This window comes from Thamnophis elegans, chromosome 9, assembly GCF_009769535.1.
Source record: "Thamnophis elegans isolate rThaEle1 chromosome 9, rThaEle1.pri, whole genome shotgun sequence".
In the NCBI taxonomy this organism is placed as follows: Eukaryota; Metazoa; Chordata; class Lepidosauria; order Squamata; family Colubridae; genus Thamnophis; species Thamnophis elegans.
In genome coordinates, this window is record NC_045549.1 from 23,432,656 (window position 1) to 23,451,084 (window position 18,429).

Sequence of the window (18,429 nt, forward strand, 5' to 3'; positions counted from 1 at the left end):
ATTAAATTACTCCTAAATCAGAAAATGTTTTAAATTCTGTTTAGACATATGCAAAATTATAATTAGGATTCTGGGCCTAAGAATCTGTAGGAGGGCCCTATTTTTGCGTTTGAACACAAAAGCAATTTTTCCCCACTACTGAAAACAGCACTTGGCTTTCAAATGAACTCCAGGGAATACATTCCAAAAAGTGGGAAGAGTTGGGAAAATTAATTAACATTTAATTTGGGTTAACTGAGCACTGCTGGTATGATTATTCCTTATATTTAATTAAATATAATTCATCAGAAAATAGGGAACTCTTGAGAGTTCCCAAGGATTGCAAGTTGTGGATTCTTGCTTTAAGTAGAACAGATTAACAGTTAATGAGAGAAAAACAAAGCAATCTCTGTGAACTGAGAAATGCTTTCTATGCTTGGGATATAGTTCTCCACTGACTATGGTACTAAACTCTCACAAGATACTGCTTCTTTTTGTAATACTTCCTATTTTGGGTATATTTTACTGATCTATTAAAAGCCAACCTCTGGGTTTAACAGCAAATCTTACAGATGAAATGTTATTAACTTTACACACCCGCTATCTTGGCAAGAAAAGCTGCCTGTTAATTTCAACAAAGAGTTTATTAGTAGCAGAACTGCTCACGTTTCTGCGACATTTTCTTAACATATCGTGCAGGCAAAATTAAAAGCTTTCCTTATAAACGAACCTGGCTTAAAAAGATTAAACTGCTGCCAGAGAAAAAGCTTCAGAAAACTAAATAATCAAAATAGATTTAACACGGTGAAGCTTGGCCTTGCAAACTTCAACAAGCACATGAAATTAATAAAGAAAGAGTAGTTACACTTGATCGCTGTTTCTTAAGTTAGATAGTAAAACATCTAACAGGGTTGGGTTTTGGCTTCTTTTCAAGTCATGGCAATTCTGTGTTCTCATAAAGGTGTGGCTAAGAAAAGGGTGTTTCAGTATAAAAGAAATTCAGTTCTAAATGTTTCTAAGTCGCTAGCACTGAAAATAAAATTATCAGTTCTAATTAATGATACCTGACAGAAGAAAGGACACAGGATTTTTCATTGGGTCTTACTGAAAAGCAGACATGTAGGCTTAGGGAAGATATGTTGAGTAATGGCAGCTATGTTGAATGAAGGAAAACTAAGTAACTTAATTTTAGAAAGATAATAGATAATCTATAACCTAGGGGAGAAATGAAAATAAATAGGATCATCACTTTTATTAATCGTTTCTTGGATAATATGAATTGCCCAAGAGTTTGGGCAAAGAGCCGAGGTGGCGCAGTGGTTAAATGCAGCACTGCAGGCTACTTCAGCAGTTCAGCAGTTTGGCTGTTCAAATCCCACCAGGCTCAAGGTTGACTCAGCCTTCCATCCTTCCAAGGTGGGTAAAATGAGGACCCGGATTGTTGTTGGGGGCAATATGCTGACTCTGTAAACCGCTTAGAGAGGGCTGAAAGCCCTATGAAGCGGTATATAAGTCTAACTATTGCTATTGCTAGTTTCATTAATCACTGTTGCGAGAGTGAAGGAAAGCAGACTTGTTAGCTATTTATACCTGGCACAGAAGGGAGCCTAAAATCTATTGGTAGTACTGTACGGACCTTGTCTTGAAACTTCCAAAACAATCCAGTTGTTAGACTTAGGGATGGAAAAGGCATCTTATTTGACATTCAGCCAAGGATTTCTACATTCATTTTTGCAAGCCACTATTTATGTATTTATTTCTCTATCACATTTACATAGGGTTTACACAGTGACTCTGGGCTACTGCTCGTCCCAATCTACCACACACAAGGTTAATAGTATGGAGATTAAAAAAAACAAAACAAGAAATACTTAATTTGGAGTTATTCCTGCTGTGGTCTGTTACGTTTTACTCTGTTGCAACTCGCTAGCACCACTGATACTAGGATAGTAATTTCTATGTCAGGCTGATAGGTCTATTTGGATTTTTTTGTCTGTTTGTTAAAAATGAACATAGTAAAGGTATATTGTCTTCTCCTTGATGTATGATTTTCTGGTTCCACCACAAATCCGCGAAGCCCTTATTCGCGGAGACATAAGCGCGAAGACTAATTCGCGCCATTCAAAGCGCTAAGGAAAAACGCGACCCTACTGCGATGACATAATCGCGGAGGGCAAATCCACGGATTCCCAAGCACTCAGTACCCTAACCCTAACCCTAACCCTAAAACAAACCCCTAAACATAATCCTAACCCTTACCTTAATTGAAATTGGCTTTCTGCCACGGCGCCGTTTTAAAGCGCCCTTCTGTTGCCGCGCTGTTGTTGCGGCGGCGATGATGCGTGGTGATGACGTCGCGGCTTTAGCGACGCGATTTTATTACCGCTATTTTGACGAGCGCGGTTTTGTCGTGCCACGTGATTTTCTAAGTGCTGATGTTTCCCCACCCCCGCATAATGGATTAAAGATAGTTTAGTCCTATGAATTCTGGTCAGTGATCTCCCTCCAATGAATGGAAGCTTTTCTCCCATTTCTCATAAAATACTTTCTCAAGCAGAAACTATGAGAAATGATTAAGCCACAACTTTCAGCAAAGAAGGATACTCCTCACTGTTCCGAATGTCAACAATCAGCAACTTTGGTTTGCTAGACTTTGTCTTCTTTGTTGGCGTTTTAGAATGGCCTGGTCCTGTCAGGTCACAGAGGTCAATCAAATCTTCAGCCGAGATCCGTGGTGACACTTCAGATTTCAGATCATTTAATTTGATAGAATCCCTAGACTTTTCGACAAAGAAAAGGAAGTGCAACAAAAGTTATTATTTGCATTGACCATTTCTATGAGTTTGTAAGGAAATATATTTCCACAACTATCTTGCAAGCTATTTGTCATGGCTGCCATTTTTCTCCAGTAGCCTTTTTCAGGAGGGGAGGCATGTCATGGCTGCCATTCTGCTTCTTGCTTCCCATCGCGTCTTACCAGCCTGACATTTGCAACAGGGGAGGAGAGAGACTGGAATGTGCATGGTTAAGGCGGTGTTGTGATTGGGATTAGTTCATGGGGCTCACAGGCCACATGGGGTCTGCAATACTCCCGAGTATGATCTGATCAAATAGAAATGCTACCTGTTTCCCAAAAATAAGACCTCCCCGAATAATAAGTCCAAATGGGCTTTGAGCGCATGCACTAAAATAAGCTTTCCCCTGAAAATAAGTCCTTGCCAAAAATATTACAACACAACAGCAGCCATGAGGTGACCATGCTCGCTGCCTCCTGCACCTCAAAAATAATAAAACCTCCCCGAAAATAAGACCAAGCGCTTATTTCAGGGGCAAAAGAAAATAAGACCCTGTCTCATTTTTGGGGAAACACAGTACTTGGAAATATTTAACAAAATAGAGATACAATAAAACATGGATATTACTAAATAATAATAATAATAATATATTTAGTTACCAACCAACATAAAGTTTGTGATGAACCTTGCATAAGTTTGGTGCCTTGGTTTAACTCAGGGGTTTCCAAACTTGGCAACATTAAGACTTGTGGACTTTAATTCCCAGAATCCCCTAGCCAGAGGCTGGGGAATTTTGGGAGTTGAAGTAACAAGTGATAAAATTGTCAAGCAGTGAAGATTGCTTGGCGCAGGCTAAAGAGATGTCTGCTATTAGCGGCAGCATTCAGGGAAGTGAAAAATCAGAGTAAGAAGTGAGACAACTGCTTTGTGCATTAATTTGATGGTAGGCCAGGAGAAAGAATGGTCGACACAATGACCCATGTATACACACAACCCATCCACACGCTCACATTTGGACCTACACCCACACAGACATACATAAATACTGAAAAAAATGAACACAACAATGTTTTTATATACTATTATATAAAGTTCCTATTTGATCTTAACATGTTGATGTATTAATTAAAAATGTATTTTTCTAAATCAATGTATAGTCCACAAAGTTTCTTATGTATGTTTAGTGGTTCCATTTTTATCTGAGTTTGACACCACTGTCTATATCCACGTGGCACGTGGAGGCATGTCATCTGGCATGTGCGGCATCACCGTTACTCTTCCGGGTTTCTGGTGTGCATGCATGCACAATGATCAGCTGGCCTTCGTCCGTGTGGCAGTGCCGGAAATTGGAGGAGCTGATCTTCTGTCTGAATGCGCATAGGCCAAAAGATTGTTGCATGCGCATCAGTAACCGGAAGACAACTTGACCACTGTGCATGCATGCGCTGGAAACTGGAAGTCAATTTTCCAGTGCCCGCATGCCCCCTGGGCAGTTCCACTTCCGGGTTGTGGAACAGATGAGCGTGTGCATGCTCCCTTTTGGCACTCGGTACCGAAAATATTTTGGGAGAGGACAATAATTCAGTAGAAGAAGATACCACTGAACAATAAAATTCTAAGACTAGGTTCTTGACATTTCAAAGTGAAAAAGCAACAAATCTTAAGTTTGTTGGTGATGCTAAAAAAATAGCAGGAAGACAATGAAAACAAAAAATGGGTTACTTGACCATATATTGGAACAAATGGTAGCTAAAACTCTGTGTAGAAGGTTCCTAGAGTGACTTCATTCTTTACTCCAATTGTAGAGAGGTACAATTTATATGTTATCATACTATAGAAGAAAAATGAGTGGGTATGTGACTTCATTCTTTACTCCAATTGTAGAGAGGTACAATTTATATGTTATCATACTATAGAAGAAAAATGAGTGGGTATGTGACTTTATTCTTTACTGCAATTGTAATGCAGAAAACAAAACTTTGAATAACTTGTTCACAGAAAGTATTCATAAACTCTGGAAAAAAAACTTATTTTTAGCTATAAGCAAATTTTGCAATAGTTACCTGAAAAATTGCAAGCTATTTAAAGTGCACTAAAGCCCTAATTAGTTCCCACTTAATAAGAAAGGAAACCACTTCAAGCATTTCTCATGAAGAGGTATGTGTTAGGATGGAGAAAGCCTCATAAAGAAACAAATATAAGAGAGTCCTGCTGCTGAAGCAGTATTTATTTTTCATCTGTATAACACCATCCACATTTGTTTTTCTCTGTGGTGGTAAGTCTAGGAGTTTACTTTAGGAAGCGATTAGCACACTGAGGAGAAATTCTGCTCGTGGCATGAAAGGTATTCTACATAATAAATCTAATACCACATTAGCAAAATTCAGAGTTGGTTTTTGATGTAAAAGGATTTGTGGATGATCACTGAAGATATTCAGCTGATAAGAATGTTATGTGTTAAAATCCTATTGCCTGTGGGCTTTGGTTATAATTCTGAGCATTTTGCTAGACTTGGAACTGTGGGACTGGCAAATGTGTACTTGCTTATGAGAAGAACGCAATATGAATTAAAACTTTCAGATTTTTTCCTAGTAATAAAGTATATCTATCTATATCTCCTTTTAAAAATGAAACTATTGCACCACTCAGATAATAACCTCAAAACAAGTGAGGCAGATTTTTATGAGAAAATAAGGGGCGGGGGACATGGAGATATTTCAGTGATTCTGAAAGATTTAGGGATACACACACACACACGTACACAAAAACACACATACATACATATTATGGAATATCTTCTGAATATATGCAATATTTGCTATGTAATTTCCATCAAAATTATAAAGTATGTTCCTCAAGCAAATCAATAATTTTAAACCATCATTAAATGCTGATGTTCATGTCTCTTAATACTGCATAAATAGAATAGATAGCAAATCAGTTCAAAGTTGAAAAAATGCACTACTTGAAACAATTTCTTTGTTTAAACTTAACTAAACTAAACTAGATTAGATGAGACTAAAATTAAACTAAACCTAAACTAAATTATTGATACAAAGGAGGAAAGAATGTTTAAGTCTTGTTAACATAATCATAATGAAGGTAAAGAAAAATTAGCATATTTATAAATTGATAGAGACAAAATTGACAAAAATGTTTCCATCAGATGCTCAGGTCATTCCCATAACAATATTTTTCCCAAAATGTATTTCCATTGGTTAATGAGATAACAAATATACCACTTCATACTAGTAACACATGAGCCTACTGGAATGACAAATGATGGACTGGCAATAATAAATTATACTGAAAATAAAATGTAGCCTTAAAAAACATTTTTCAAATTCTTCAGGAAGGGGAAATTAGCTCTTGGGGGGATGAAAAACTTACTTAGAAGCTCCATGATGAGACCCATATAATCTTGAACAACAAAAGCAGTAGAAAAATAGGGGTGGGGAGAAAACCTGGCACTAGATGAAATACTAATACTGGCACATTCTTCAGAAAACATTTTGGATTGAAATGATACTGAAATATAAATAAAGATCACATGACTGTAAGTCAGAAAATAGCTCAACAATTCAAAATGCTTAGTGAGTCGGGTAAAGCAAAGTACCACTTCCTAAAGCTATAGGTTATTAAAATACTTTGTGCATGTAAAACAGAGCTGTCCTTCAATTTGTAAACAGTTAGAAGCTAACATGAATAACACAGATATGTGGAAAAAGTGAATGTGTATTTAAAAAGTCAAAAGTCTGGCTATTGAGTTTAATTCAAGCAATTCCCCATTTCCCATCAATATTTTATTTCAGGGAAATTGAACCAGTGTTGGGTTCCTACCGGTTCAGCTGAACCGGTAGTGGTTTTGTATCCTGGGTCACTGGAACCAGCAGTGACCCAGGCCTGCCATGCTCCCGAATCGGTTCTCCGGGCAGTGCCATAGGCGCCATCTTGTTTTTAGCAGAACAATTTTTATTGCACTGTGCATGCCCATGCATGCGCACAGCGCACCCACGAGTGAACCAGGAGTAGTGCTTGCTGGAACCCACCCCCGAATGGAATGTGCATTATTATAGTCATGGCCCATGTTGTCTTTGGCAGGCTGCTAGTAATCAGTGTGACAAAACCACGGGGACAGGGGAAAAACACTACAATTGCTTAATTAAATGCAATTAGTTTTTACTATTCCCATGTATTTAACATTTTGTTTATATTTCATTGAAGCCAGAATTTGGTAACAATTTTAGAGTGGCCCTGAAAGTTGGACTCAAGACTCTGGATGGCTGGATAACCTTAAGTTCTCAAACTATCCACTCCTGGTTTAAACTGATTCTCCTCATCATAGGAGTTAACTAATTAATCAGACTGTGGGAATTAATTAATCAGATTGTGCTATGTTTATTAGAATTTAGTACCTTTGCTGCTATTTATTGCATATAAAGCAAAACAAGTGATGAGATGCTGCATGCACACAAACAATATGTACTAAGCTCCTTTAATTGTCATTTCTTGAACTCTGAATTCATACTTAGAGGATCAGCACTACACAATAACTCAGATTAGAATGTTTCAGAATTTAAGACTTTTCGGCAAGAATCTTGCTCATGCTGTGACATAGCATATGAGAAAGGTGAGATCTTTCCATCTGCCATAGAAGATCAAAATTGAGGTACTATCCTTAAATTCAAGCAAACAAAATGAATCTCTGTAGTCAGAGATGACTCATTAATCACACGACAGTAACCAGCTGTTCTTCACAGTAATTTCCATGGTCCATGTATGGGTGATTAACCTAATCGTACCTAAATGCAGGTAGCCTTGGATAATATAAGAATGTACTGCACTTCAGAGACAACATTCTGTCAGTCAAAATCTTGGCAGAATCACGGCAATAATGCCTAATGTTTGCAACCAGAATGATGGCTTAGTGAATCCCTGGAATAAATATATTCTTAAAATGCTACTGATACAACTACTGCTTGAATGGAATGTTCTGAAAGTGTTTTGCCAAATCGCAGACACTGTTATCTAATTGAATAAATATTGCAATGAAATTGGAAAGCCCTACTTCTGTCTAGCGTATACAATGAAGACGTTGTGGATATGAGAAAAAAGACACAAAAAAACAATCACCTTTTAAGAGCATGTAGAGAGTCCTATAGATGTGTCCTAAAAGAAAATGGGAAGGACCAGTTGCTGGTACACATAGAGCATCCTGGAGATAAATAAAACTATTTTCCCCTCAAAAATGGCACTAATTATTAGCAAAAGAACCAAACATTCAATCACCAACATTGATTGTTACCAATAATGCTACTGCAATCTATATTCCCCCACCATAGACTCTATGGTGGGGGGAATATAGATTGCATAGCTGCCCAATAATTCATAAAGTGTTACAAGCAGCAGAGAGACAACAAGAAGTTCCAATTTGAAACTGTGTGGTGGGCACATTCAGAAACAACTGTTAAAGCTTTTCAAAAACTGTTAATAGTTGGGTGAAGAGACAAAGTGGGAGGGAGACACACACACACAAACACTCATGGGGGGGAGGGGAAAGATGGATAGAATTGTGAAAAAAGCAGCTGCTGAAAGATAATACTTTGAAGACAAGAAAAAAAAGTTTCTTTTCCCTTATCATCAAGAACCTGGGAAGATCAGTGAAGAAAATGGATATTGTAAGCAAAATAGAAAATGTAAAACGTTGCTGCCTAGGCTTTCTGTGCTGGGGATTGTACTTACCAAAGAGGTAAAGGTCAGATATAAATAACACATGATAAATCTCAAAATGAGTAAACGTGGATGGAAAACTAAAATAGGAGGCTCCACCTGGCCAAAGACAAAAGAAAAATGCATGGCAGCATAGAAACACTGCCAGATTCACCAAACAATCAGTGCAAATTTCACCATGGCCATTAATCTTGGAAATGACCCTGGTGGTCAGCACCTTCAGGGGCCAAAGGTATATAAATGTGTACTTCTGCACAATTGGAAAGTACCTCCCAATGAGATGGCAGCAAGACTGCTTTTAATCTAATATTGTAAACATGAAGATATTTAACTGTTGAATGGGATAGTATTCAAATTATTTTACAAATGAACAAATAAATAAAGTCCCACCAGTAACAGATGAGGTAAGTATGTTACATCTTCACAGAGTAAAAATGTAGTAGTAGAACACATTGGCAAAATGCTGTTTTTATCACCAAATGAACAGACATTGGCAAATACACCAAATGCACAGTTCTGTAAGAAGGTTGAATAATAATACTAATTTTGTGCTATTTGATTTCTGAATTATGATGTCACTATTACAACGTCAATGAGGATCCTGACCTGCTCTAACTTGGGGAAGGTACAGCATATTAAACACTGCTGAGAATTCTAGCTGGTTGATATGACGTTTGTGAACCATGGAATAATGTAGTTTCTATAGCTTAACAATACCTCAACCATACTTCATGTTTTTGCAATCAGTGAAATAGATGGCATGGGGGCAAATAAAAAAAAGAAAGAAGAAAAGAAAAGTAAAAAGAAAAGGTAAGATAGCAGTGGAATAACTAGGCCTTGAGAGACTTCACATGACACCTTGAAAAGAGGCTAATGCCCAATTTGACAAGAATATGTACAATAAGCCTTGCATTAGTAGATAAGTGATGTGACATGAACATTTTCCAGAGTTATCTAAAAGATAAAATTATCGAAGTTCGAGAATTAACTTCCAGTTTGGCTGTAGGGCTGTTTTTTGCCCTCTGGAGCCTTCAGGGAAGCCTCCTGAAGGCAAAAAAACGGCCCTAAGGACAAACCGGAAGTCACTGTTCCCGAACTTCTGGCTTGCCCATAGGCCATAGGGTGAAAAAAGCGTGCGTGGGGTGTCTGTGTCACACTGGTCACATGCACATGTATGGGGGGAGGGTTCATGCATGCATGCACGCTGGGTCACACGCATAGCATTATGTGTGGGCACGCCCACACACAACCCCCCTGTGCTCCCCCCGCTTTTGGCATGTGATTAAAAAAAGGTTAGCCATCACTGACCTAGGCAATTTTGACAAGGATTTGATAGTCCCTTAGATAGGAGGCTTCTTAGTCTCACAAGAGAAGCAGAAAATGAATCTGATAACAAAATAATATCGAAAAGAGGGAGATGACCGTTATATGATAACAAAAAGTTATTATTCAATTAACCTTAATGCCTATTGTAAATGTGTTCTACATATTAATATACAAACTCAATCACTCTTGGAACTAACCTACTGGAACAGAATGATCATTTAGATTTTTGGAATAATTGTTAATGGAATGGTCTGGATTGCAACTGATGAAAATAATAATTTAATGGGATTCAATGGAAAAGATGGAATATAATTTATTCCTGCTGTAGGAAACTGTTGCTAGATTTGCCAGCAGTTCTCTTTCTGACTAGTTGTTGCTACCCAATGCCAATATGTTTGCCTATTGAATGTAACTTTTGCAAATTAATCTTCAGTATTATTGGTTTTAGAGCTTACTAAGTAATACATCTTCCATTGTAGGCTAACGTGTAAACCGGTATGCCAACTTTAAGATATTGAATGTATTTATCAGAAGTACAGGCTCCTGCCAAATACTCTACATACAGAATCTATATAAAACTATTTTCCATTTGAAATGCAAACTAAAGAAGGGCTGGGCTTTTTCCTTTACTCAAGCAACCCTGATATGATGGGATTTGGAGAGGAGGAATCAAACTCCTTCCTATACATTGTAAAAAATCTCTGTCCAATTCAAGGAAGTAACATTGACAAGAATTTCGTCCATGAATCCTTAGTCATTTTCTAAGAAACTCTGGGATGTGAAATGACATTGCTGCTGAACCTTGTATCACCTTGGTCTTCAAATAGGAAGAAGGGGTTGTTTTGGTTTCTCTGCCTGGTAAAGATCAAATATCCTCTGAAGGTAGAAGTTGGCTTGACCCAAACTCTTATTTCCTCAACAGCCACTACATAAATGTGTTTGCAAACTCACTCAGAATGTGTTTGATTTTGAAATCTTTCTTGTCATAGTCTTTTTATGATTATAATAACTATTCATAATTTTACAAGCAAATGATGTCCAACAAAAAATCAAGAGCCAAGATTTCCTTCATTTGGATATATAAATCAATTAAGAATGGAATATTCAGGATTTAAATAAATAATGTATGGTGTTACACATATATTAATTATATGACCTGCTAACACATTAAGTTTTAGAAGCACACAAACCATTTCAAATTCTAAATATTTTGGGTTTGGGGCAAATAGTTCCAGCGCAAATATTCTGATCCTCTTCCGACATTCCAGAAGTGTTCCAACCTTGATATGGACCAGCTGTTTCAAACTCAAAGCAGGTGTCCAAATGTTCTTCATACCACCATTTGGTTCCTTAAGTTTACATTTTGGTTCATTTTATTACACTCATTCACTATGATTAAGTATATCAACTCAACTCAATTCAACTCACTTAATGTTTGTATTTTTGCAAGAGGCAAAGTACAAGTGTAATTCCAACATTCTTGAAAAGATGACATATATAGATAGTGCCAAAACTTTATGCACTCCCTGGTTGAATCTTTGAGCTTATTATGTTTAATGATAGGCACACCCACTCATTTTTCTTCTATAGTATGATATCAAAATAGGAATAGGAATTAGTTATTAAGCTGTTAGACTATGAACATAATGTAACTAAGGTTCAAATCCATCTGTAGCAACAAAAATTTCATGGACAACATAAGCCATCACTATCTTTCAGGCTTGTGATTTGGAAGAAAGAGGATTTAAACCCTATGAATGAATAAATAAATGCAATTCTAAACAGACCTAAAATATTTAAACTTTCTATTCTGTTATAATGAAAGACAACTAAATAACTCACCAGGTCACTCCTGGATGTATCCTGATAGTCTGATGAGAAACAAGATATTAGACTTCTTGTAGAATTGCTTTCATTGGTTTGTTTAGGATGCTGGGCATATTGTCTGTATGTAGCACTTTTGGGAGTCCAGCAGAAAAGGTTAATTGATTCATGGACACACCGTTCAATATCAATTTCTGGAAATGAGACACCAATGAAAAAATGAAAGAAAAGAAGTGAGTATTCAAATAAGAACAAAAACTGTAGCTGACAAGCACATTTTAAAAGAACACATTATTCTAAAATAAATTCATTTTGTTTTTTTAACATACCTCGTAAATATGATAAAATAAGCATGAAACTTATTTCTCTTCTACTGCCATGTAACCAAGAGAAAAGAACAAGGTTTAAGATGAGGTATAGACTTTAAATTACAATATGTAATTACAGCTTCTGGGCATTCTGTAATGTTTTTAGGGTAAAATGTGGCAAAATCAGAAAAAAAAGGTTTAGGACAGGGGCCAGCAACCTCCAGTTCTGTAACCGCATGTGGCTCTTTCATCCCTATTGCGGCTCCCCGTTTTTGGTCAGGTCCACAATTGATAGGGCGTTCGGATAGGACAATAGAGGAAAAAGGATGCCGCGCGAGCAGGAGACTCTATGGTGGGGGAACCGGACTTCCGGTTAGCTCCAGAATTGAACAGGGGGCTTTTATTTAGGACCTTTGTAGCTCTTTGAGTGAAGAAGGTTGTCGACCTCTGGTTTAGGGGGAACTAAGTTAGAGAACTAAGAAATTGACAAAGAAATTGAAGTATGCTGTAAAGCAAAATTCTCTGAATTTTTAAGTCACCTAGAGTCACCTCCAGGAAGCATATAAATTGAATAAAGAAATAAAATTTGTAGTCAAGGTGGCTGGCTTTCACTACTTGATAAAATTGTGCAATAAAATTTGAAAATGAAAAATTGGAAAACTATAAACAATATAATATAATTAGCAACAAACGATGTTGTTATAATATTAGTAGGCCAAAAAGTACCAATATAAAAAAAGCCCTGAAGAGTGGATTAATTGTTGAGTATGAATGGTTAGAAGTTCTTACTGAAGTTTTGAAAATATTTATATAAATTGTAAAACCATGTTTCTGTCTCTTAATATTTATTTTTTTAAAACTTATGGCAATTTGTGTCTTATAATTTGGAGTAGTGTTGTGTCTTTTCTACAAAATTACTTTCCTGCAAAGTCACATATATTCCGTGTGTCTGAAATCAGGACAAAGACATATTAGAAGGACACCACCTTTTACGGTTGGGGAGAAGGTAGGATAAAAATGCTTAATAAAACCTTAGTAATCAACTTTCAACAAAATTTCTCCTTTACCAAATTCATAATTCATAGCAATCTAGCTTGAAAACATCGACAGGTTATTTATAAAAATTAAGGAAGTCTGGTTAATAAATTTACTTGCTGAAGATTTAATGATCTGCAGCAGTGGTGAGGTTCAATTTTTTTTTTACTACCGGTTCTGTGGGTGTGGCTTTGTGGTCCTGGCAGGGGAAGGATACTACAAAATCCCTATTCCCTCCCCACTCTCAAAATTTCCGCTACCGGTTCTCCAGAACCTGTCAGAACTGGCTGAATACCATCTCTGATCTGTAGTAAAAAAAAAAAAAACTACTGAATTTTCCAAAAACTTGTACTTGTATGCACTAGTAAGTTATTAGAGATAGGAGAAACTTGAACTGTGCATAGCAATCCATAATAATATATTAATTTTCAGAGGCTTTTCAAAGATAGTTGATAACACAAGGCAAACATAGATAGATAACAAAGGATACTTTTTTGAGAAAAAACAATCTTTCTGCAAAGACTGATCACAGGAAAAATAGTAATTTAAAACTGGCAAAATGTTATATGAATAGCACTGGAAAAAATGAACCATGCAGTCTCACATAAAGTAATCCACTTTAAAGCTTGCTCCTTTGAAATACAGGGGGAAATTTAGGAATGATCAATGGTTTGTCCATCTCAAAATTGGCTTTAAGAACTGGACTGACCCACAGCCTCAAACAGTTTATTTCCTAGGTTAGGTCACTCTCTATAGAACAGAAATAATACAGTGCTCCATAATAATAATAATAATAAAATGAACATATACATGACCTACAGCATAGCATATACATCCCATTGTTTTGGGATATTTAATTCATAATGTATCTGATTTTAAGCTGCGATCTGTCTGAAGAGATCCCATATATGCTCTATTATAAATCCAATTTTTTTTTCCAGTTTTGCAATTACTTTACTGCAAATACCTGTTTCTTTGGCTATACCTGTTTCTTTGGATGTATTGCAAAGGAAAACGAGTTTATAAAGCACTCTTCCCTTTGAAAATGATTATGATCTCCTCTGGATCAGAAGCTGCACACCAGACAGTCTGAGGAGCCAATGGGCAAACAGCCATTGGAACAGAATTGGGAGGCAATGAGGCTGAGCAGAAAGGGCTGACTAAGATAATGAGGGACCAGAGTCTGGCAGGATGCCTACCAGAGGAACATACTGGCAGCCACAGAAACCAAAACAAAGATGAGCTTCGTTGGGAGCAGATGACAACAAAAAATTCTAAACGAGTCTTTTGGACTGGATTTATAGAATAACTTAGGTAGTTCAAAGTTGGCCACTACTAATCAGATGATCTACATGAAATACAGTTCAAGGCATGGTTCAATGTGAAGGACTGAAGGAGAAATAATTCTCTCTCTCTCTCTCTCTTTCTCTCTCTCTCTCTCCCTCCCTCCCTCCTCCCTCTCTCTGTGAAGTTTTCTTGGAAGTAGTTTTCTATGTGTCTCTTTCTGAAGGTAAGTATGACTGACCCAAGGCCACCCAGCTAGCTTTCTGCCTAAGACAGGACTAGATCTCAAAGTTTTCCAGTTTGCAGAAAAAAAGCATTTAAGAAATTCACTAGAAATTGAGGTATAAGAAGTAACAGTATTGCTGCCAAAAGATTCTTAATCAGGTGCAGATGAAGAACCCATCACACTGTTTAAAGAAGTAGTTTAAATACTGCTTTGTGTCAACACCTAGAAAATAAAACTGTGGTGTGAAGATTGGGAAAGATCCCTATTCATATTCTAAAAAAGGGAAATATTTCCAAGATGATATGCAAACTATGAAACTATTGTAATAATTAAGAAAGAAGAACAGATACATACATAAACACAGAAATGATAGATGAACAAGCCAGTTTCATAAAAAAATAAGGGGAATGAGATTGTTTAATATCTTTAATAAGATGGATAATCGAGAGCAAGAGAACATAAGAAGGATTTTTATCTATGCATTATTGATTACAAGAGTTTTGGTTGGCAAGATCATACCTGAATGTAAAATATATTAAGGCATGTGTTTATTTTGATTCTTTCTTCTTAGGAATCATTATAATGGACAGAATGTAAGAACTGGATTTGAGAAAAACACACTGGTTGAAAACTAAATAAGGGAATGCGACACAATATGGATTTCCACCCATATCTGTTTAGCTTGTAAAGATTTTACAGCCACAATACAATGGCTGTATTGAAAGAGATGTCAGCTGAAATCAAAATTGAAGGACAAAACATCAACTGCCTGAACGTCTGTAGAGATTCTCAGTCATGCAGATCATGGTTGTCCCAAAGGGGCTTTTTTTAGGAGGCAACTGGACTTTCTTCTTCTTTTGAAGATGTTTGCTTCATATCCAATAAATTTCTTCAGCTCTGACAGGATAGTGGGGAATGGAAGGATTTATATTCCTTGCAGACAGCTGGTCATTTGCATCTTTTTGGAGCAGGGGTGTCAAACTTGCATTATCACAGCGTCGTCATGTGATGTATTGTGACTTTTCCCCGCTTTGCTAAATCAGGCGTGGGTGTGGCCAGCATATGACACATCTGGCTCGTGAGTTTGAGCTCTGTTTTAGAGGGTCCTTGAAACACTTGGAGGTTTATCTGGGTCCTCAGAGTAACCTGTTGCCTCCTGAAAAAGCATCTTTGGGACAACCATGACCTGAATGACTGATTGAAAAGTTAATCAGCATGGATTTATAAACATCATGCAGATCAGGTGGAAAACATGAATAATTACAAGAATTACCATATTTTTCAGAATATAAGATGCACCTACCCCCCTAAAAGAGGGTGAAAACTTGAGTGCGTCTTATACACTGAATGTAGCCCCATCCACCCACTGCCCCCAACCGTTTGGCTCCTGCCTCCCAGCAATTTTACCTCTTTGCAGCAAACGGGGACTTGCGGAGGCTTCAATAAGCTATAGCAATCCCTGCAGCCTGTAACAGCTGATGATCAGGAGAAACTAAAAGTGAAACTTCCTGTTTGCTCCACGTGGCAAATTGCTGGGAGGCAGATTTTTTTCTTCTTCTGCCAATCAGGCTGTTGGCTGCAAAGAGGTAAGTCAACAATTATAAATGCCTATAGCAGTAATGATGAACCTTTTTGGGCTCCCATGCCAAAAGTGGGGGGAGCGCAAGGGGGTCGTACGCAGATGTGCCATATGCATAATGCTATGCACGCAACCCCCATGCACATGCCCATATGCGCGCATGCCCATGCGTGCTCATCCTGCGCATGTGCGGGTGACACCCCCTTTTGGCCCGCAATAGACCTGTTTTTTGCCCTCCCCAGGCTCCAGAGACTTTCAAGGAGCCTGAGGAGGGCGAAAACAGCTTCCCCTGCTCTCCCGAGGCTCTTTGCTGTCTCCTGGACTGCACTGGTGGCCACTGAAGAGCCTGCTCTTGGAAATGGAGGCTGTGGCCGATGGGCTTGGCCCTGGACTCTTGCTCTGCCTGCCTGGGAGATGAAGCCCAGGGAGGAATATAACAGCCATTTTGGAGGGAATGGACTGAGCACCTTCCATTTATATCCACAGCAGCAGTGCCTGCCACTCCCTGTCGCCTTCGGAGGCAACAGAGACCGCTCCTCTTGGTGGGGTGGCTGAGCTGGCCCGCGCCGGGCCCCAAGCCTCGTGACCACTCCACCCAGTGCACAGACTTTGTTTCTATTGCGGCCTGCGAAGGCCTGCACTTTGGCTGGCCGACGCCTTGGGAGACCCATTTCCTGGCTCCATGTTCCCGACCTGGGTTATGAGACAACCCCTGGGCATTATCCTCCGCCCCCTACAATGCTATTGCCACTACCATCTCTGCCAGGCATGTTGCCTACGTCCATGCCACTGCCGCCTCAAGTCCCAGTAGTCATTCTGCCAGTTCCATCAGATGCACCAATAGCATCCGCAACCACCTCCCACACAGTGGCTTCTCCTTCTGGCTGCTCCAGCATCCCAGCCAGAAGCAGCACTGTGACCGCTGCCGAGGGCGAGGGGGCAGTGGTGGCAAGGATAGGCAAGGGCTTCCCTCCCTCCCCACCCAAGCGGGCTACTTGCAGGGCTCCAGCCGATGAGGATCCGCGGTCCGGAACGCTGCCGCTTCCAGCCGGGATATATTCTGCCAGGTCCTCGGCGGTGTCTTCATACAGGTAGCTTGCCTCCCCACCAGCAGCTCCTCCAGTGTCCTAGCTGGAAGCAGCAGTGCAACAGCCGCTGTTACAAGGGTGAAGGGTTGGCGGTGGTGTGAACAGGCGACCGCCACCCCTTTGTCCCTTCCCCAACAGTGGCTGTTGCACTTCCTCTTCCAGCCAGGATATTGGCGGAGTAGCTGCTGGCAGGGAGGTAAGCTACCTGCATAAAGAAGCCACCAAAAGCCTGGCAGAATATATCCCAGCTGGAAGTGGCAGCGCTCCGGACCACAGATCCTCAGCAGAGCTGTGGGTTGGAGCTGTGCAAGAAGCCTGCTCGGGGGGGGGGGGGGGAGGGAAGCCTGGGCCCATCTCTCCTTGCCATCACCACCCCTTCGCCCCTGGTAGCGGTGGCTGTTGCGCTGCCACTTCCAGCCAGGATATATTCTGCCAGGCCCTCACCGGTGTCCTGGTACCAGGGGCGAAGGGGTGGCAGTGGCGAGGACGGGCAGGCCTGGGCTTCCCTTCTTCCTCTCCAATTCAAGCAGGCTTCTTGTACAGCTACAGCCCGCGATTCTGAATGCTGCTGCTTCCAGCCAGGATATATTCTGCCAGGCCCTCAGTGGCGTCTTTATGTGGGTAGCTCGCCTCCCCATCAGCAGCTCCTCTGCCAGCATCCTCGCTGAAAGCGGAAGCGCAACAGCCGCTGTTGGGGAAGGGACAAAGGGGTGGAGGTCCCCCGTTCTCGCCATCGCCACCTCTTCGCCCCTGATAACAGCGACTGTTGCACAGCTGCTTCCAGCCGGGACGCTGGAAGAGCTGCTGGTGGGGAGGCGAGCTACCCTCATAAAGATGCTGCCGAAGGCCCGGCTTGCTGATGTGAGAGCAGCTGCGGTGCCTGCCCGGTCGCTCCTGCCTTCCCACTGTGACCGCAGCTGATGCTTTTCTGGGGTTGCATGGGGACCAGCTGGCTCTTCTGGGGCACCCAACCAGCCAGGCACTCCAGTCCATGGATCAATGTCAGTGCCATGGGCTGTAGCCGTGCAAGTAGCCTGCTCGGGTGGGGAGGGAGGGAAGCCCTTGCCCATCCTTGCCTCTGCCACCCCCTCACCCCAGGCGGCTGTCACAGGGCCACTTCTTGATGGTGTGGGAGTGGCTGCAGGGGCAGGCAGCCACTCCTGCTCTTCCCCTTGTGGCTGCTGCCACCACTGCTTTTCTGGGGTGCCCGAGCCAGCCAGGCACTTTGGACCGCAGATGAGACACGGTTGGAGGG

At 40.1% G+C, this 18,429-nt stretch overlaps 1 protein-coding gene across 2 annotated transcripts in view; it reads right to left on the reverse strand.

The window, feature by feature from the left end:
* The window catches only part of TBCK (TBC1 domain containing kinase), a 92,925-nt gene that overhangs the window by 16,184 nt on the left and 58,312 nt on the right, over positions 1-18,429 (reverse strand). The window contains exons 23-24 of one of the 2 annotated variants that reach the window (XM_032223823.1): positions 11,673-11,848; positions 2,584-2,759 (exon numbers count right to left, since the gene is read on the reverse strand). In XM_032223823.1, coding sequence (XP_032079714.1) covers positions 2,584-2,759; positions 11,673-11,848 — 352 coding nt within the window. Of the gene's footprint in view, positions 1-2,583; positions 2,760-11,672; positions 11,849-15,920; positions 16,084-18,429 lie in introns of those variants that run through there. The other variant, XM_032223824.1, reaches the window with a different exon arrangement.